Source organism: Erpetoichthys calabaricus, chromosome 11, assembly GCF_900747795.2.
Source record: "Erpetoichthys calabaricus chromosome 11, fErpCal1.3, whole genome shotgun sequence".
In the NCBI taxonomy this organism is placed as follows: domain Eukaryota; kingdom Metazoa; phylum Chordata; class Cladistia; order Polypteriformes; family Polypteridae; genus Erpetoichthys; species Erpetoichthys calabaricus.
Genome location: NC_041404.2, coordinates 34,113,534 through 34,135,735, shown reverse-complemented (window position 1 = coordinate 34,135,735; position 22,202 = coordinate 34,113,534). Strand labels below are relative to the sequence as shown.

At 39.8% G+C, this 22,202-nt stretch overlaps 1 protein-coding gene across 2 annotated transcripts in view; it reads left to right on the top strand.

Annotated features, from left to right (window-relative positions):
- The window catches only part of sgcd (sarcoglycan, delta (dystrophin-associated glycoprotein)), a 904,731-nt gene that overhangs the window by 759,761 nt on the left and 122,768 nt on the right, over positions 1–22,202 (top strand). For both annotated transcript variants that reach the window (XM_051933847.1, XM_028814479.2), the window contains one exon: positions 887–1,006. In XM_051933847.1, the coding sequence (XP_051789807.1) occupies positions 887–1,006 (120 nt within the window). The remainder of the gene's footprint in view (positions 1–886; positions 1,007–22,202) is intronic.

Below are 22,202 nucleotides of genomic sequence, written 5' to 3'. Positions count from 1 at the left end.
CTGACTGTTCAGTATTGTAAGAAATACCAGTCCATCTCAATGTACTCTTCAGGCCCTATCACATTAAGGCCAGTCGCCCAATAGACAACTTTTTCGGTGATTTTCAGTCGTAGCTTTCATTTACATAATCTTAGCATGTTGGAGGCAGTTGTTGGCACATGCCTATGAAGACCAGTCACGTAATGTGACATCCCCAGCAACTCACTCCAACTATTCTATGACTCACTTTGACAAAATCTTATTCTTTAGTCATAGGGGATGTCTCTGTGTGTCTGAAAATCAGTGAATGCTAATCCAGAAGTGCAATGCATATATAAATAAAATGTATTATTATTATTATTATTTGTATTATAATTCATTGACAAGGAAGAAGGAACACAGCTGTTTTGAACCTCACAAACAGAAAAAAGCTCACTAGTCTTCTTCTTCTTCTTCTTTCGACTGCTCTCGTTAGGGGTTGCCACAGCAGATCATTTTCTTCCATATCTTCCTGTCCTCTTCATCTTGCTCTGCCACCCCCATCACCTGCATGTCCTCTCTCATAACATCCATAAACCTTCTCATAGGCCTTCCTCTTTTCCTCTTGCCTGGCAGTTCTATGCTTTGCATCCTTTTCCCTCACTTCTTAATACTTTCTTGCAATTTAAAATGAAGAAAATGAATACTTACTGGGTTTCAAGTGGACCGAGTCTGTCCCATTAATTAATCTAATGTGTATGTTTCTTTGGAAGTTGGAGGAAAGCTGGACTTTCAATACCAACTTGGGGAGATAGTGAAATATACAGAAGTCTTGTTCTACTCCATCTAATTCTTTTGTAGTTAAGGTGACCTTTATACATGAATAACATTGAACCTGTTTGTTTTTTTCTGTTGTTTTTGATTACAGGATCCAAAGGAGTGGAAGCTTTTGGGAAGGTTTTTGAAGTGAAATCTAACACAGGAAAAACATTGTTTTCTGCTGCTGATCATGAGGTGGTGGTTGGTGCTGACAGGCTACGAGTGTTAGGTAACCACAGAAAATCTGTTTTAACAGCAAAATATATCGTTTGGGATATTCATTCTGTGTTTTCACTAAATGAGTACAAGCTAGTCATTATACTTTGATAACCCCTGTCTAATATTTAAACTTGTATTCATCCATCAATTCATCCATTCGTTTCCCAAGTAATTGAAATTTTTAAACTAGAAAAACTTGACAAATATCATTAATGATATATGAAATGCAAAACTTTTTTTAAAAAATCACCTAGTGATATATGGTGTAAAATGTTGGATAGCATTTTGGGTGTAATCAAGAGTAGGGGGAAACTGCAGCTATTGGGAAACTGTTTATGAATGAAAAAGTGAAGGTATGCCATGTTGAATGGAATTGTGCTTTGCATAGTATACAAAATACTCGTGGTAATAGTTATCACTTTAGTGATTCATTGTTAGCTGAACGCTGAAATCTTACTTTGGTTCTATGGTTGCTACCACTTAGCATCTGAAGTAGATGAATTGCATCATACATGGAAACACTATCTCCAGAAACAAAGCCATACCCCGCTGTACTTCTAACCAGCCTCAAACTGAACAGCCACCTTTCATGACACAAAGACACCAACTCACTAGCTTCACCAGTTAACAGTTCAAGGTTAAGTCAGGCTAAACAAAAAGGAAACACCCTAACAATGGCCTCCTGAATCTGTTCTTGCAGAGTGATTTATAGCACCACAACATATTTCTAGAATTTTTATTCAAGGACTTTTGAGTCAGATCCTATGGTCTGTGTTTCTCAAGCAGTTCAGAATTACTTCAAGGTATTGTACTAAAAGTCTGACATAGGATAAAAATTTGTCTTACCTCAGAGTAGGACATGAGAAATATTGAGGAAGCATCCTACTCCCACTCCTAGCAAGGAGTAGGAGTTCACATTGGAGAATGAATGATGTCACGATTTTACGGCAACCCGAGCTGCAGACTGTCACTCTTAATGGCGTTGTGTACTTTCCTTGGGAATCATGATGATGCTTTGTACTTTTCTGATATTAACATTAAGGCTTCACCTCAAAAAATAATAATAGTATTCAAAACAGTACAAGAAGAAGAAGGAAAACATAATAATGCATGAACTGTGCTAAGCTGCACGTGAAGTGATATTAGCAAGTTTTGTCCTCCAGGCAGCAGGCAAATAAGCGGGTACTTAGCAACTATTATTTCTCTAGCCTCTGGCATCTGTGGCCTTACTTTAATGGTGCCATGAGGCTGCTCCCTATTCATGTGTGTGTAACAATATATTTATTTATTTGGATATGTGAATGGAACTTGGTGGTGCATTTGGCCAGTGAAGGTTCATTTTAGGGAGCTAGAGCTTTGTGTGTGTTTCAAATTATATTTCTGTCTTACATAGAGGGCTTTGTTTTGTTTTGTTTTTTTGGTTAATTTTACTTTTGTCCAATGCTTGTTTAGAACTATGTTTTCTCTCTTATCCCCTGTTCCACTATCCATTCTATTTTATTTTCCCCAGTGGCTTGTCTTTGTTCAGAAATGGCAGAATAAAGACTTAATTTTAGAAATTGCCTAGAACTGAGTCTGTTTACTTATAGAAAACATCCCAAAACGAGATTGACACATCAACCACAACACCATCTTGACCAATCTACAGAGGTGACATCACACATAGACACACTGGTGTGATGTTTCAGCCAGGATTTTTCCCTGCTTCAGGGATGTTCTTTGTTAATGCTGGATACTCGTCCATGTCAAGCGCAATGTGTCTTGTATCTATTGCATGATTTGGTAGTGGATTCTATCCCCAGACTTGTCCCTTCTCACCTCACAGATACTCGGTTTAAGAGTGGCTACGGCATTAATATGAATTAATTGTCTTGCTACTGGGATATATTCCAAAACCTCCCTAGTTTTAAGGCATGCTGCATTGTTACAGCATTTAGAGGTGGTTACACTGCCGCCATGAAATCTAGGCATCACTGTGAAATAGCAGATACTGGAATTCATCAGATCAGATAATTTTCCAGTCATGAGTGTCTGTGTACTAACTACAGGATAAATATTTTTTTATTAAAGGACCAAGAGAAAATCATAGTCAGGAAAAGAAAAAACAATGTAAAGTCGATTCTGGAAGATAAAAAAAATGATCAAAACTAAACATTAACCTCAAGAAACAAAGTTAAAGAGTAAAGAAAGTGTCGTTAACATAGTCAGAACGAAAGTTGCACATAATCATCATGTTGTTATTTAGATTTCATATGGAAAAGAAAATCTTATGGCAACCTTTATACTGTCACAATTGATAATGTTACCAATTTTACACTCCCAAAGGATTATGGGTAATTACCATAGTAATGGAGCATGCTAACTTCTCAAAATGCTGTCGATCAATAGTAAAACAACATGGATTCATAAATGATGGTAAAAATTATTAACTTTTACGTAAAGTAGAAAATCACAAAACAGATAACAGAATTGCATACCTTATGTTGAAAAAATCCTAAAACAATTTTTTTGATTTTTATAGTAGAGTTGGCGAAGGTGGATGAGTTTAAATACTTGGGATCAACAGTACAGAGTAACGGGGATTGTGGAGGAGAGGTGAAAAAGAGAGTGCAGGCAGGGTGGAATTGGTGGAGAAGAGTGTCAGGAGTGATTTGTAACAGACAGGTATCAGCAAGAGTGAAAGGGAAGGTCTACAGGACGGTAGTGAGACCAGCTATGTTATCTGGGTTGGAGACGGTGACACTGACCAGAAAGCAGGAGACAGAGCTGGAGGTGGCAGAGTTAAAGATGCTAAGATTTGCATTGGGTGTGACGAGGATGGACAGGATTAGAAATGAGTACATTAGAGGGTCAGCTGAAGTTGGACGGTTGGGAGACAAAGTCAGAGAGGCGCGATTGCGTTGGTTTGGACATGTGCAGAGGAGAGATGCTGGGTATATTGGGAGAAGGATGCTAAGGATAGAGCTTCCAGGGAAGAGGAAAAGAGGAAGGCCTAAGAAAAGGTTTATGGATGTGGTGAGAGAGGACAGGCAGGTGATGGGTGTAACAGAACAAGATGCAGAGGACAGAAAGATATGGAAGAAGATGATCCACTGTGGCAACCCCTAATGGGAGCAGCCGAAAGAAGAAAAAGATCTCTAAGGAATAATCCAAAAATGATTGTAAATCATAAGAACAGACAAGGGCAGGTAGCACTGGTCATTCAGTGTGCATTTTATGGGTCATTATTAGAGATTTTCAGGTAGGAGGTATGTTCTGCCTGCACTGCTGAGCTTTTCTTTCATTTATAGTAGATACGAAGTATTGATGGGGACGCCTTTCTGGATATATGAGAAAATGGATGTAGAGATGGAAGTGGTCCAGAGGAGCATGCACTAGAATGATTCAGTAATTTAGGAAACAATCAGTAATATTTTCATCTTAGTTCATTTTTTGCTACATGCAGTTTAATTATTTGCTTTAGAATTTTTACTTTGTGTTGACAATATGTTGGTCGGTTTGCTTGTGCTCAGTAACAGTCAGTGTTGACGTTATCCTTCTTCGTTATCCTATTTCTTTAACCTTGCACATATTTACATATTTAGGTTATGTTGGTTATGTGTAATATTGGGCTTACAGTATTAACTTACTGTCCCTGATGACTTAGCTACCTGAAGTTAGATGCACACAAAATATTCTTCTAAAACAGTTTCCCTGAGTTGCATTTCCATAATGCTACCTGTGCTTTAAGGTAGAAACACATACTTCATTCGGCACAAGTGTCAAGATGAAAGCTCTTCAGAGGCCTGAATTTGCATTTAAGATAAAAGGTACATTTATAATCATCCTCATTTAAGCACTGTCATGGAATTCCAAAAGCTGCCACTTATTTATTTAAAGAGGTAGCAAGAGATCTGTAGTGAAGAGTAGTTAAAATTGTGCTGAGAAACACAAAATTGACAATTCTCTTATGTGCTCCTTATATTTATTCAATCCAATGAAACCCAAAGTAAGATGACTCAACACAAAAAGAAACACTGCAACAGCAGGTAAGCCATTGACAAGGGAGTTGTCTGCAAAACCCTTAGCAAGTCTAAAGTCTATATGTCTATTATGGGTCACCGGTAGGCATACTTTAACTGCTGGGAAGGAGCAGAACAAATCAATAATTGACGTCAGCATGCAGGGCCGTGGAAGGCAGTGTTTGTCAACCACTAGGTTGTGCTGCTGGTGGGTTGCGGGTGGCCGTCAATAGTTCGCCGATAGGTCGTTTAAACAATCGGCCGCATTGTGTAATGTGTTTACCCAATTCTATGTGAGCTTGTTTCACCAGGGCAGACCCCCAATTGTGCTTGTTTCACCAAGTGGGCAGTTTGCAATAGATGCTAATGGGTCATCAGTGATTTTAAAAAGGCAAAACCGGGTTGTGGGTCCATAAAGGTTGAGAAACACTAGACTAGTGTAAGGGAAGGCACTGTAGGCTGAATGGATTAGCCACGTGGAGCAGCTCGATCAAAACAAACCTTAAAGGGTGCTCCAACAGTCAGAAACAATATTGTGAAACAGTAATAATGATGAAATATTTATCACTGCATCTTGATTTGGCAATTTCTAGAACATTTTTGTATGGGTTGCAGATACTGTAAGCCCTTCCAGACTGTGAATAGTCCAGCCAAGAGAGAGAACAACAGCCTAAGTTTCAATGAGTTTCAGAGGCATGGGAGAAATGGTTGTGTGAATTCTATGAAGAAAGACACATTATGCTGTTGAATGAATTTGTTGATTGAATGAGATGAAAGCAAATCATATGACGCTTACTGCCAGTAGCTATTGCCAATAGGATGATTGTGACGAAGTGGGTCCTGCTCCATTCAACCACCACTCTTCTGGGAGCTTCTCAAACCCAACACCATCAGTAATGTAACCAGATGAGCTGGACAATGAGGACACCAAACGAATCAAGGGGACAGTGCTAAAAGGAACAAAAGTGCTTTTATCACAAAAATAAAAACCAAAACAGTGTCCAAATAAAGTGCAGTGCACAAAACGTCAATAAATAAATGATCTATTAAAACAACAAGTGGAGGTTAAAATCACAATAATTAATTCCGGCTCTCCTTCTCCAGCCTTCTTCTCCCTTAACCTCCGTCCTTCTCTTTTTAGATCTCCCCTCTGCAATGGCACTTCTCATATTTATAATGTGGACGTGGCACAGGTATGGCAATTAGCAGCTCCCGGTATCATTTATGGACACAGGCGATTCCACACCTGTTCACTCCAGTGCAGAAACGCCCATGCCCGTATCACGCCCAGGAACCGTTCTGGCCACGCTACCACGCCCCCTCTTTATGCCGTGAGTGCGGAAGTTATTTAAAAACTGGTCTTTCCTTTCGAGCCACAGACCCGCTATATCACAATAATATAATGAAAGTCATTGCTTAGAGAAAGGCCTGTAGATGGAAGAACAGAAGGCAAATACAAAGATATCAGATATGGAGATGTTGAGTTTAAGATGAGTTTTAGTCCTCTATCATAAGATGTCATAGAATCAATTGGCGATTTCGGTTGAAAACTTTGGTTTTTAGAAGTAAGTGGAAGGAAGATCTATTCATTTTTTATGTCAATGGTAAACACCAGCTTAAGATGCTTTGTAAATACATTACCATATGAACAATTGCTGCACATGAAAAGCAATACCATAGATAGGAGATTAAAGACAACAATAGAAGCAAACGACATTAATATGTACAACACGGTTTATTTCTATACCATATCTTCATATGCAGAATGTAGCTCAAAGTGCTTTGCAAGATGTCATAGACAAAAATAGATAAGAATAACAATGAACAAAAAACACACAAAAATAGATCAATATGCTCTTACATAAATACAAAATTAGTATAGAGTCCTTTGTGATGGAAACTGGGCATCAGCAAGCTCCAAAACAGTGACACAGAGCCCTGGGTTCAAATAACAGATGGTTTTTACATCCAAAATACACAATACCTCCACAAGTCAACAAAAAGCACCAGTTTCTCTCTCCACAATTCAATTCTTCTCCACAATACCTCTCACTACCACACTGTGCTCCTCTAGTTGAGTGTTGCTCCACGTCCTCCCAGCTCCAACTCACCTGGGTAAGGGAGTGTAGACCCTTTTATTGAGGACCCGGGAGTACTTCCGATGCCAGGGCCAGTGCCAGGGCCACTGCCCAATGGAAGCACTTCTGGGTCATGTGAAAGTCCATTATAGCAGAGAGCTTGTCTTCCTGCAGCACCCTCTTGTGGCACCCAGTGACCCCAGCAGGGCTGCTCTGCTGGACTACATCTACCGGCATACCATGCTGGCTTCCTATCTAGCGTGCTGGGGGAATAAGAAGCCCCCAGTGGCATCTTCCCTTTTCAGTGGGCTGTCCGTCCATCCTTTCTGGTCTTTCCTTCCAGCTCGAGTCCCTTCTCCTCCCTGGCCGAATGCCCGTCTACCCTGTGTGGCATCTACACCTTATATATAATTTCATTTTTTTAAGTTTCTAAAGATGTGTCTGATGATAAGATCAGATAGCCAGGGAGGACAGAAAAAAAAATTCAACAGACGATAAATGTAAAATAAATGTACTTAAGTCATTTCTTATGGGTTTTACACTTCATCTTAGAAGATTCAATGCAATGAGATTTCATAAGTTGTTCTGTTGTCCACTTTAATTCCATCATCACAGGTGGCTGCACAGTGCCTCAATGAGGTGGTGGTGGCGCAAAAAAACACCACAGAAAAGAAAGCAGATAAAATTATAGATTAATGATTGCAAATCCATTGAAGAATATGATAATTCTATGCATGTATACTCTCTTAGGAGTACAACTAAAATGCAGCTACAAAAAAAGCCAAACTGAGATTTTTAAAGTTTTCCATGGTGTTAACCTGGCATACTGTATCTCTGTTGTTAAAGTATTCAAGATTTTTGGTGCATAACATCAAAAGGTCACCACTTCTTTTATGCTTAGAATACCACTACTAGAAGATCTAAGGTTATGACTTGGAATGTAGGGGAAAATGCATTTCAAAATATAGGGAGCAGCAAAATTATATACAGACTTACAGTATATACCCCTAATAGTATTTTAAAATCAATTCTAAAGGACGCAGGTACTATCCATCCATTTTCCAATCCGCTGAATCCGAACACAGGGTCACAGGGGTCTGCTAGAGCCAATCCCAGCCAACACAGGGCACAAGACAGGAACCAATCCCGGGCAGGCTGCCAACCCACCGCAGGAGGACGCAGGTAACCAATGTAGTTTCCAATTTCTGGTTAAAATTCTTGCTGCTGCATTTTGAATTAACTACAGACAATTCAATTCCTCCTTTGGTAGTTCAGTTATTGAACGTACCTCATTGTTTAAGCTCTCTGTGGCTGCGTTGCACGGATAGCGCAGAGTGAGGCAGAAAAGTAAAAAGGTGAGTGATTTCCACGGTTGGAGGAAGACAAAGAGAAGCGCGTAAACAGAGGTTCAAATTGCTGCGTACCACAACTAACCAGACCCAGGGGTTTATATACCCAAAAGATATACTTCGGACGTGACCGAAACAAGAGATAAAGTGGTGCCTATGTGAGACACATGGGGTGTATTATAGTCAAATGATTATTAGGCTACCTACATGCTTTAAGTGAGTTTCATAGAGATTTATGACACCACAGTGAGTGTGGGACGTGACTGACTGGTGTGTTAATAAATGACAAGATGAAGGCGGAGCACAGCTCAACAAATAATAGCTAACAGCTAAAAACATGTGGGGCAGAACACAGTCACTGGCGCTTTCAGAGGCGCTTCAGGCATCTGCTCTAGCCTGTCACCATAAAAATGGTGTAGCTCAAAGGGCTTTACAAGATGAAGAAAGAAAAGTTTTTAAAAAAACAAAAATAAGATTAGGCCATACTAAGTGACAAAGAATAAAATAAGGTACGATGGTCGAGAAGATAGAAAAAGTAACAAAAAAAAAGAAAAACAAAATCTGCAGGGGTTCCAAGACCACCCAGCCCCCTCTAGGCATTCTACCTAACATAACTGATCTCAATCAGTCCTGATGGTTTTCAGGCTTCATGTTAAAGAATTTGATGATGATGATGGTCATGTGGACCTCTGGCCTTCAATCCATAAATGTAGGGACTGCACGGTGCCTTGATCGGGTGGTGCTGGCAGAAAAACCGGAAAAAGAACAGCAGAAAAAAGTAGAGATTAGTATGGATTGTGGAGACATGAAGAAAATGATAATTCAATGCATGTATAGTTTATCAGCGGAACACTAAAATGTAGCTATGAGAAAGCCATCTTTATATATAATATGCTACTGTGGCTGTTCGTTTGTCTGTCCAGAATTTTAAATCACCTGTAGCTCACAAACCGTTCAACCTATTGACCTGACATTTGGTACACATATACTATGTGCCGTCTACTATATGCTATCGGGGTGATGATTGACCTTCAAGGTTATTCCTGTTTTTATTATCCATAGTACTAACCGAAGGTTGTAAACCGGATGGGCACAGAGCGCAGGGCTCACCGGATGTACGGAAACCCCAAAGGTCCATGCTGTGACAACGCGCGCGCCTACAACGCGCTTGTGAAAGGAGTCACGCCTCAAACCAACTGTGACAACGTGTGCGCCTACAACGTGTTTGCGAAAGGAGTCGCGGCTCAAACCAAAGAAAACACAGAAACAAGACTACGACCTGTTAAGTACACCTGAGGTAAAGCGTGCATGCCAGGTTGTACAGCTGCTCGGACGCGACCGCCCACACCACCGCATATACCCTCCATGATATGTCTTCACGCAGCGGCTTCCCACCGAGGCGCATATTGCTCTGTGGCGCTCGCCCCACAGTCACACGGAGCGGCTTCTCAGAGTCAGTAGGTGGCCCCCAAACAACACAACCTGTTCAAACAGTCGGTGTCAGCGAAGGCAACAGACTCACGTCTCCACAAAACGAAACCGCTTTAGTACAGATATGCTTATTGGATTAAATGACATTTCCCCAGACGCACCCACCCTCCTTGATATTTCATCCATCCACATATCGGACGGAACAGAAACTGATTGCCATTCTAGGATTTCCGATTCGCTAGCGAATCTCGGGCTTACTTGTTTTATTTTATTATTGAATCAACTATCGGCAGTGGCCAAAATGGCGGCCATGTGGTGCATGTGTATAGGCGCTGTTCTCATTCCTACCACCTTTGCCGTCACTTCCTCTACCTCTTCATATCTTAAATAATTCTTGAGGCAGATTAAATACTTAAGTGCCAGCTTAAGTGAAAAATTAAGGAAAACATACTAAGTAATTGCAACACAAACACTGACTTAATCAGTTTTAACGCGAAAAGATGCCGATTGAAGAAGAGAAGAAGAGGGCCGCTTGGGTGGAGAAAAGAAGAGCTGCTGAGGAAGCAGCAAGCGCATCAACCTCTGAGCAAACAAATGCTAAATGTACAGAGAAAGAGGATGACAACTAGGAATGCTCAAGTCAAGTGTATTCACTGCACGTTATCAAGCAGTGTGCTGTTACTGGTGTTACAATAATGGGCGTATAGCAGTTTTTTAAAATGCTCCATCATGTTAGCATGGCAAATTTCTATCAGTAAACTATTCCTGATTTTAGATGCATAGCAGCAGAAGGCTGCTTCACCACTTCTTTTAAATTTAGTTCTTGCAGTTATAAGCAGACGATCATTTGAAGATTTGAGGTTACAATTAAAAAGAACAGAAAGATAAAAGAACGCTCAAAGCAACTCTGTGAAAAGCACAGGTCAGGATGGATACTAAAGAAAATATCCAAATTAGTATATATCCCTTGATGTCCAATCATTAAGGAATGGAAAAAATACGGCACAGCTGTAATTCTTCCCAGAGTAGCACGTCCACCAAAGTTGAGTGATTGTGCAAGAAGAAGCCTAGGGAGGTACGCAAACAAGAGACCTCTGTGAACTCTCAATGAGTGACAAAGTACAGCAGCTGTGCAGAAAACAACAGTATCCTGGTGCTTCACTAGTTGCAACTTTATGGGAGAGGGGCAAAGAACAAAAATGCACATGACATCCCGATTAGGGATTGCCAGAAGACACATGGGAGACTCTGACATCGGCTGGAAGAAAGTTCACATTAAATGCCAGTCTGTCATGAGCCAAACTCTGCACGTTATCAAAAACACACCATCTCAACTGTGAAGTGTTGTGGTGGCGGCATGATGTGATGATGATGGTTAATTACAGCAGGCCCTGGAATGCTTATGAAGGTGAAAGGGAATGCATCAGAATACCCAGAAACTGTGGAGGAAAACCTGATGCAGTCTGTTATAAACCTGCACCTTGGAAGAAGATTTGTTTTTTCAGTACCCAAGCATAAAGCCACAGCTACCCAGGAATGGCTTCAAAACAACAATATTAATGTCCTGGAGTGGCCAACTCATAGTTTTACAGCAGTTGTATAAGAAGAATGTGGAAAAATGGTAGAGTGTAGATGTGCATTGCTGATAGAGACCTGTGCACACAGACTGAAGGCTGTCATGGCTACCAAAGGTGCATCTACTAAATACGGACTTGAGGGGGGTGAATACTTGCGTGATCAATTAATTTGTACCTCCATCCATCCATTATCCAACCTGCTATATCCCAACAACAGGGTCACAGGGGTCTGCTGGAGCCATCCCAGCCAACACAGGGCGCAAGACAGGAAACAAACCCCGGGTAGGGTGCCAGCCCACCGCAGGGCACACACGCACCCACAAGCACACACTACGGACAATTTAGAATCGCCAATGCACCTAACCTGCATGTCTTTGGACTGTGGGAGGAAACCGGAGTACCCGGAGGAAACCCACGCAGACACGGGGAGAACATGCAAACTCCACACAGAGAGGACCCTGGAGGCAAACCCAGGTCCCCAGGTCTCCCAACTGCGAGGCAACAGCGCTAGCCACTGTGCCACCGTGCCACCCTAATTTGTACTTTATATTTGTAATTAATTTAGATCACTTGCAAAGATCTTTTTTCACTTTGACATTAAACAGTCATTTTCTGTTGACCAATGTCAAACAAAGCCAAATTACATCCACTGTGATTCAATGATAATAATAACATTTAAAAACTTACATTGGGGGTTAATACTTCTTATAGCCAAATGTGTATTATCTCATTTGGCATTTTTTCTGACAGTAGTGACTGAAAATCAAAAGGCTGGGTTTCCCTTTCTTTGCTATTTTGGTTATTCTTTATTTAAATGGACAGATCTGTCAATCATTGCATTTCCTAAGTTGTAGCTGATAAACTTCTGCATCAGTTTGGCTAAAAAGCTAGATACCAATTAAAACAAAAAAAGGGCTGTATGGCACTTACAGCATACATGTAATGAACCAAATTCACTAGCAAATAAAATAAAAACATTGTTTTAGTGAGCAGATGTCCCTTTCTCCTAATTGCCAGCAATTCTTAATATCTCAGATAAGTTTCTTCCAAAATGAAGCGGTGCCTAATTAAAGTCAATTGCATCTCAAAGTTTATGAAATGTGGCTTATCAGAGATATAATAACTTTTGACAATTACTCATGCAGATGCAGCTGTTTTCATCAGCTACACAAACAAAACAGGCTGTCACTCTACTGAAGGTAAAGAATAATTAGAATATCATCACAGCAATAACTACATTTTGCAGACTGTCGAGAACTGAATTAAAGGTACCTGGATATTTAACATTCTTTGTAAAAAATAGTCCATTGTGACCCTTAACTTATGTCAGCTTGAAATAACAACACTCTTGTTTAAAATAAAACCAAAAAGTAATACAGGTGGTAGATAATGACTGTCTGCTTTGTTTAAAGGCTCATATAATACATTAATGCTAATGGATAACCTATTGTAAGTTATACAGTACAGATAGATGCCCCAGGGTACGGTTCACGGTATTCATTGGCTATTTAAATGGTGTCCAGTTCACAGCTGCCGTGCACTTGATGACCCTCAGAATATTTTCATTTTACTTAGTGGTAAGGCAGTTGCTTTACTTCCGTTTGTCACAAATACAACTTAATTATTTTTCTTACAGTTAACCTCAAAAATGAAAGCAAGCATATAGTTCATATTAAAGGAAGCATATACTTTCCTGTAATAACACGCATTTCCCAAAGAGAGTAATGTCTGTCTGTATAGCAATAAGTAAAGTGTAAATAAATCAGCAGTCCTTCGGTATTGACATCAGTTAAGTGGTTTACTAAAGCATCTTAAGGAGTAGTACCTCTTATTACAGATGAATTAGTGCTTGCTTCAAAATCCAGTGCTTCCATCCCACTTCCTCACGTGACTCCTATTTGTGATGGATCAATCTTGTAGCTCAACATGTTTGCACTTACAGTAGGTGCACATATTAATGAACTGGCTGATGCACCGCAGCATGTAGGTAATCTTACATTTGAGGTCCTCCAAGGACTCTTGACAGAAGCACTTGCCACCAGAATGGTAACTTTACAAGATTACATGGCCCTGGATATGCTCTTGGCAGCAAAGAGGGGCATTACAAACCAATAGGACATGTAAAAGGACTCGGACCACATGGCAAAAAGGTTTGGGGGCAGCCACCTGTATACTTGAATTTGGCTGTCAAAAAAAGAGAAGGTTTGGTTATACAAGTCTTTACAGACATCATTCCAAAACAGAACTGGCAGGTAGACACAAACATGGCGGTTTTAAAGCCGGGCAGGGGAAATGACATCATCTGGGCAGGAAGCGGAAGTGACATCATCTGCGCAGGGACCGGAAGTGATGTCATCGGGGCAGGGACCGGAGGTGAGGTTATTTGGCCCGGAACTGGAATTGATGTCATCGAGCCCAGGCGGAATTCAGTCTGGAGAGGATAACGAGTAAGGATTAGTACACTCTGCCATCCCCTTGTCCTGCGTGGATTTATCATTTCTTGAGCCCTCCAGCTGCCTCCCATGCGCATGTGTGTAACAGATAAAAATGCTGCTGCTGCATTCCAGATCTGTAACATCCCTGTTCTGGCCTATAAAACATTTCATTTAGCTGATTCAGAAGATTGGACGTCAGGACTAAATACTGACTCGTTTTCTGATCTCTTTTGTTTTTGCCTTTCCTGGCTTAAACCAGTATTTGTTGTTTTAATACCATTTTTATTATCTTGTTATGCTATTTTATTTTTAAATGTGTTTTTTGCCCCATGTCACTAATTTAATGGTGACCACCTCCACTCCCCCTCCTGACTTTGGTGATATTACTCTCTCATTTAGAACTTCCTTTTTGTAGATGCAGAGTTACCTGAATTTGTTGCTTGAGGTAAAAATTGTTGTCAATCTAGAGAACAAAATGGGGGGATTTGCGAACTATATACTTCCACTAGAAGCAACTGTTCCATTCAAGCTTTAATCTTTGACCTTGCTTGGTCCAGCATGCAACACAGTTAACACATGCAAGGCTCCTCAGGGCCTCGTTTATCAGTGAATCACAAGGATGGTGAAAGTTAGCTGGAGGAAGTCATATACAGCTGTAATTAACTGTGTATTTAAGAAACTACTAATAAGCAACTATAAATTCAGTCATTACTTCCTCTGTACTGCAGGCTCCACGCCTAAAATACAGGCTCACCATCCATCCTGAGAACTGCTTTGACAAGTGTAATGTCAAGATCAAGTTTTGAAGCTGAGCTGCACCTGTAGATGTGCATTATGTGCCTAATACAACTTTTGTTCCTAGTGTGGAAGAAAATAAGCCCCAATATTTTAATTTAACAAAAAGAGACCTTTAACAGCGTTAATGTTGATCGAGAAGTTTAAGTTCTGAATGCCATCGTTAAAGCAGTTTGTACTTGTATAGCTTAAACATCTTCCCCCCTACTCTTGCCATTCCATAAAGCAATGTCAACCTGCTTACTTCATACCAACAAGAGTTAGGTCATGTCTGGTGACCCATAGTTAGCAAACATTTTTAGTTTTATTTATTGCTCACAGAGCTCATTAATTGTCTTATCAGTAACTGTCTGGACTCTAAGTTATTCCTGTAAGAGCCAATCTTAGAAAGTTAAAGTTATGAGTTAAACTCATATTAGTGTAAAGTCATATTAGTGTTTGCTTAATTTGCATAGAATATAAATTTCTTCCATATTGTGGAAAGCAGCCCGGACACAGACAGGCAGACACCGATGGTTTCAAACCACACACACGTTTATTATACATTACTATTTATAAGTGTGCACACAACCCAGTGCCCCTGCACCAAGCAGCCTTAAGTCCAGACCTCTTCCATTAATGCCTCTCTTTCTGATCGCCTTCACTCGTCTCCTCTGAGCTTTGTCCACTTCCACCTGACTCCAGCTCCCCGACTGTAGGAAGGCGGCCCCTTTTATTATCACCCGGATGTGCTTTAGGTGCTTGATGACATTCTTCTGGCGGCACTTTCTGGTGTGGCGGAAGTGCCGTACTAGCACCCGGAAGCACTCTGGTCATCCCTGGAAGGTCCTTCCTCCACATTCCCAGGTGTGGCGGAAGTGTCGATCTCCAGGGCTCCATGACGCTTGGGGTGCCCCCTGGCGGTGGCCACGGGCCCCAGTGGATTTCAGCCTCCTTGCTCCGTCCCCATGGTCCCCTCATCATCCAGGGCAGTTGCCCACTCGTGGCCCAGGGGATGTATAGACCACCTCCCGGTCCTTCCAGGCATCCTGGCTGGGTCTGACCCCCAGCCCCCTGTGACAATAGTCATAGACAATGGTATAGTCTTTTCTCCCTAAAAGTTAGTAAGAGATAGAACTTTCTTGCTATAAGTGAGATACAGTGTGATAATTGAGTCAGTTGTTGTTTAGAACAGGTGGTCCCAGTAAACAATGACTTGAAAGACCCATTTTCAGCTCAGAAATGGGATAGGCATACAGTTTTCTGGTCGTCGTCATTTTGAAATGGTTCAGAAATATTTTTGGAAGTGATTTGTAACGATTTGAAATGTAACAAGACTTAAGCTTTCTTAACAAGAACTTTCTTTTTTTTTGCTATTTTAATTTTCTTTTTTGTGTGAACTGTTTAATTTTGAAATTTAACTAAAACTTTTAAAAACGAAGATATTTTGTCTGTGGAATCATTTTTAAGTTAGAGCTGCTGAACTTTGGTAATTTTGGAAAAACGCAGCTACAATTCCTTTCACAAGAATAAAACATTGCCTTCACATAACTGTAATGTCTGCCTAAGTATGTTACACTTGATAAGTACCTACAAAGATACAGATTTAGCCAGCACTTAAAGAAAATAACTAGTATGTAACTATTTAACATACAGTATATGAAACCCAGTTCATTACTTATTGTTAAACAACTACAAACATTTTCCTAGTAATAGGATCGAATACAAACCCTGAAGAGGCACATACAAATTGAGCGCATGTTCTTCCACAATAGTGTACTGAATAATTCTGGGGGCGTCTGCGTATTGCTGAAGTCAATGCATTTACCTGTGAGGCACACTGATTGTCCACTTTATTACCTTCAACTGCCCTTGCTTACTCAGAACTGCAGTCTCATCAGGTCTGATCAATCCCAGTTTCTGCTGTTTTACACCAGTGGATCCTACCAGGTGTTAACAATGTAGTCAAATAGAGGCATTGTAGTAGTAGTGCACAGTAGTGTTAGTATTGTCATGTGTATGCCCCTAAGGAAGTCACGTAAAGTGCCTGTACTCCCAAAGCAAAAAGTACATCTTGCGATAGTAGCTGTAGTATTGTTACATATAAACAATACAGTAAAATTCTTATTTTCATCTCTAATTTGGCCATTCACTTAATAATTTGGTCGTTCAGGGTGGTAACAGAGGTGCATGATTTTCATTGAATGGAAATAGATGATTGCCCTGAGTGGTAAAGGGAATTGTACACACATAATTTTCTAGATTATCACTTCATTGATCTTATATATAAACGTTGACGTGTGGAAGTGTGTGTCTGTCTGTCTGTCTGTCCAGCCCGGAAGTGCGAGGCTACAGCATGAAGCTGAAAGAAACTGACTCTGTCGCCAAAGTGAAACCGCCGAGAAAAGAGAGAAACTCGCTTAGCTGCTAATACACAAGCGAGACGAGCACTTTGGCAAAATGGAACCACTGAGGAAAGAGAACCTTGCTTAGCCGCTAATAGACAATGGAAGAGATTGATTGATTGAAGTGACAGAATCCATGGTTTCTAGGAGCCCGGGCTTTTTACAGCATTGTCCTTCACAGCTAGTGTGATATAACAGAGAATCCAGAAATGGTTTCCATTAAGGGATCATTCTATCAAAAAATGGAACCTTCGCTTCTGCAGTGCAAATAAACTTGAGGATAGAGGAAAATACAAAATTTTCCCTTGTGTGTTCTCCCAATCTATGAGCATGCTCAGCATGTTGATTAGCTTATGAAAGTAAGAACTTCACTGCACGATATGCACCTGATAATAAATACTCTATAAACCTATAAATAAAGATTTTTTTTTTAAAGAGTATCCCTTTGGATTGTCATGAGCCCCTTATCTCTACCCTTATTAGCCAGAGTCACTTTTCCAAGGTCTTCACGTGCTTCTGCTGCTTCTTTATAAATTCAGTGTGGCCACCTGGGTTCACGGTGACCTTAATTAATCCTAATTGTTCACATCCCTGCAGCATCTGCCAATTAGGCCAGTTGTACTGTAAGGTCAACTTTAACTCTGAAGCAGCTGCCTGCCAGAGGTGAAATACTGTAACAGAGAAAAAAAATACGTATGTTTGATGAATTAAGGAAGAAGGAAGAGGAAGGGTAGAAGGGGAGGTTAATTGGAAGGAGTTTGTATTTCTGATCTTTCTGTTTGAATGAATACAATATACTTTATTTGGCTAAGGGCTGTGTCAATGATACGGGGAGGATATCCTCTAATAATTTAAAGCCTTTGTGTCCAGAGGACTTCCAGTGTAGAAAGTCAATTTCATTACAGCAGTAGGAGCAAAGCTTTGAAGAAAGAATAGAGTTTTAACAAGCTTTATAAAAAGTAACTGGGACGGTTGCTGAGTTTCTAGTAAAAAAAATATCCTTAGTTCAGTGTAGTCAGTGTCATGATGTCTCAGGAAAAGCTACGCTACTGCTACGTTAAGAGATGGATGTGCAGAAAGGGGTCCATAAAGTCAATAAGCTGAAGTGGCGACTGTATGTAAAAAGGTTTCAAGCCTGACCTAGTAAGATAAACCACAGTACTATATAAACAAATACATTTTATTTTTCAGCATACTAACCCTAATGAGCACTAATGAACTTGATGTACTGTAGAAAAGCCTTTCTATGCCACCTTTTCTGTAATATATTTTGTCTTGCATGTGCAACTACTTTTTTGTGGATTATTCGCATGAATATTGTTTTTGTGGTTATCTGAGTCAATTTTGCTCTTTCTTGTTATTAAGTTTTTATTAAAGGAGACATTAAGCCCGTTACAATAACGGGCACTAGAACTGTAGTGCATAAACATTGCGCACGGCACAGTGTGATGTGCGGTGTGGCCCCGCGCATGCGCACTTCACCAGAAGACACACACACATGGACACCCTGGACGCACACAGGGGTTTTATTAAAGAGGATGCTTCACCTAACAATGACAGTTTTGTATGTTACTTACCTCATATGTTTTGTAGTGCTGACCAAAAACATTTGTTTATCTCACATTTACATAGTAAACAAGGAGTTTATGATATAATACAAGCCGATGGTGACCAGTGATGTTCAATGGCAAACAATATAAAAATGTCTACAAAAACAAATTCTCAACCTTACTCGTGTAACATTATCCACGTGTTAGTTAACCAGTTGTTTGCTCACAACATGTGCATTTTTTACTAAAAACATTGTTAAACAGATACAGATGCACATCTTAAACAGGAAACACATCTACATAATGCTGAGCTTTTGACTTGAAGGTCCACCTCTTTTCCTCATTCATTGGTCAAGGGACTACCTCTCACCCTCCTTTATTGGTCAAGACTTCTGTCTTCATTTCAAAAACTCATCGCTTTGTGAATGTGTTTCCTGTTTATGATTAGCGCCCATTTTTCCAGAAGTATCTGTTTAATCTGCAACCAAGCTTTTGGGTAAATATCAAAACTAACATAATTTTGGCAGATTTAGGACAGTGAAAGAAAATTAGGCATATTTCTAAGATTTGGCTTTGTTTATGTCAATTTTGAAATTTGCTTTTGTGGACACCAGGGATGTACAGCCACCCCAACCCAACACAGACAGGCAGAGACACAAGTCCAGGACACAACACACGTTTATATTTCTATGTGGCAAACGCTTTCTCTTGTTTCCCACCTCGTAAATAATCACATTAAGCACAATCCAAGACAAAAGTCTTTCCTGCTTCTTCTTCTCTGTCTCTACTCCTCTCCCAGCAAGCTTTGTCCACCTGCTCCTGACTGGACTCCTGGAGTAGTGGTTGCTAGCTCCTTTTATAAGGCTCATTGACCTACTTCCAGCAGCACTTACGGGTGTTGCAGAAGTGCTGTAACGAAGGGCTCAACAGTAGGTGAAGCACCTCCTGGCGGACCCCAACACCAAACTCCAACTCCCATGGAGCCCTGTGGGAGTCCAAGGCACCATTGCAACCCAGGGGGGCTGCCACCTAGCGCTCCGGGGAGGTAATGCTCTGGATACGCTCCCTCCTCTGGTCCTTCCAGCATAGAGGCGTCCCGGCCGGGCAAGGGCTCCAAGCTTACGTCACACTTTGTAAAACAACTTTTTAAATTTTGGCTTTGTCGTGTTTATGTATAGATTTATAATCTATATATCTATATCTTAGCCTTAAAGGAATACTTTACCCAAAAATTATAGTTTTTATATGTATTACTTTCTCCTTGTAGTTTGTTGTTATGATCAAGAAAAAAATTTTATGTTGTATTTTCATGTAGAACAGAGATAAAAAAAAATTTTGATAGAACAGAAAGTTCAAAAGTTGGATACACTGGAAAAGAGCAAACAAATTCAAAACGTCCATGAAATGTCAAATTCACATGTCAGATCATCCAGATGTATACTCACCACATCCTAAACACGGGCATTTTTTATTAAAATATTGTTAAAATAGTGACTTACAGAAAATGCTCTTGTGAACTAAAATGGAATGTGTTTAGATACGCCTGAGTATTTGAACTGAAGATCCACTTCCTTCCCATTCAATAATAAAGAGACCAGCCCTTAGCTAACATTTTGTTTCACCAATATCAACAGTGAAAAATTTACCAAGTGACTTGTACAACAAAAGACTATAAGTTTAAGAAAAAATACTGAAATCTTTAACAGAAAGAGATTATGCCTCATACTTGTTCAAGTCTGAGATGCTGAGTAATCTTGAGGTCTTGAGGTAATCTTGAGGTGCGTTCCATTTTAGTTCATAAGAGTGTTTTGCAGAAGTGACTTATTTAACAATATTTTAGTAAAAATATGTGTTTACGTTGTGGTGAACATATGACAGGAAGACTGTACTTACGAGAATAATGAAGTGTCGAAGGCTGGACAGACCTTGTGTCAACTTCAGTAGACGTCCTGCCAATACAAATTCCATGGCCAACCTGAAGGGATCTGGTCCTGGTATAAGTCAACTAGCCAAGACTGAGTCTTTGAGGATTCATTGTTCTCTAGCATTAAAAATCCAAGGCTAGCACTTGATGTTTTCCACCATCCATGTTGAATTTATTCTTAACCAAGAAACATACACTATAAAATAAAACATTTAGAATTTCTTATTTTCCAAAATTTTTTCAATTCATTTCAGTTTAGTTTTGTATAGCACTCTTAACTGAGTGCAGGTGCAGAGTGCTTTGACAATTTCTCAGGTAAAATTCAAATACAAACTTTATTAATTACATAATCAGTACATAAGGACATAAAAGTAGCTTGAAACTGATTAACATAAATGGAGCCCAGAACTATTATGAATTATGGCCAGACTCAAAACTTTTTGCTCACCCTCAGAATATAAATATATATCATTTTACTGGAAGAATATTTGAGAGCATTTGAAAGAATCTCAATATGTGACAGTCACTCTAGGGAGCTCAGTAAGTATACTATACCTAATCACGGCTGACACTAATATGCTTTTCATCTTAGTCTATGATTACTTAATCATTGATTATGTATGATTTTACTTTAAATAAAATTACATCTCATTCAACCTGCTTTCCACTGAAGTGAATAATCACTGTACTCACACTAATGCAGAAGAAGCAGTACGGACCAGGCTTATTCGCAGCAAAGTTATGTTGGCAGTGCCAAACATCATAATTATCAGCATTGATCACAGAAAATTCAACACATTGTTATGCACATTAAAATGAATCACTCTCTTGTGTCTTATGTTTATGTGCTCATGTGAGATAAACAGGCTTGAGAAATGACACAGAGTGGAAAGTAAATAGATTTTTTTACAATGATTATATGTGTATTACAGATCTCTCTGTTTCTCTTAATAGGGTGATCATGGAACCAGAAAGTGTTTTTTGGGAATAACACTTGCTTTCATTTCCAGTAAGGATGATTCTGATTGTCTCAATTAGAATCTCACTGTGCTTTGCAGAGGTTCGCTGATTATGATCATTACTTCAGTGCAGTACATTTAAGATGGGAAATGTGCCCATGCAGATGAAAGGTGGCACATGCAAGAGTAGGCTATATTGTCTTGAGCATGAAATTAATTGCGGTGACATTTAGATAAATGTAAATTTCTATTTTTATGACATAAAAAGGACCTCTGAATAACTGAACCCACCTTTCTAAATAAATGTAAGGGGTATCAGAGCTTAATTATGAAAATGCTGGATAGTAGCCCTCCCAGGACAAAACACCAATGCAGAATAAGACACATTTATAAATGGAATTAGTGAAGGGCTGCATCAGTGTGCATCTGCAAAGGACAATAAAGAGTTAAAGGTTATTTCCATGCTGAAAAGGAAAGAAAGTTAAAGATACAGCAGTTTAGCCTTCATCAGGTGTGCAACTAAAAAGGAAACAGCAGGTAATATATATAAGAGAGCAAGGAGAGAACAAAGCCAGGGCAAGAGGATTGAATGTTTAATGTCAAAATACCAATACTAATATGACTGCGCTCACACACTGAATATTTGGAGCTGTACGTCAGCCTCACCTGCCGCATAGATCCTTGAGAGATGGGAGAAAAATCTAAAGAAAATGTGCACTGACA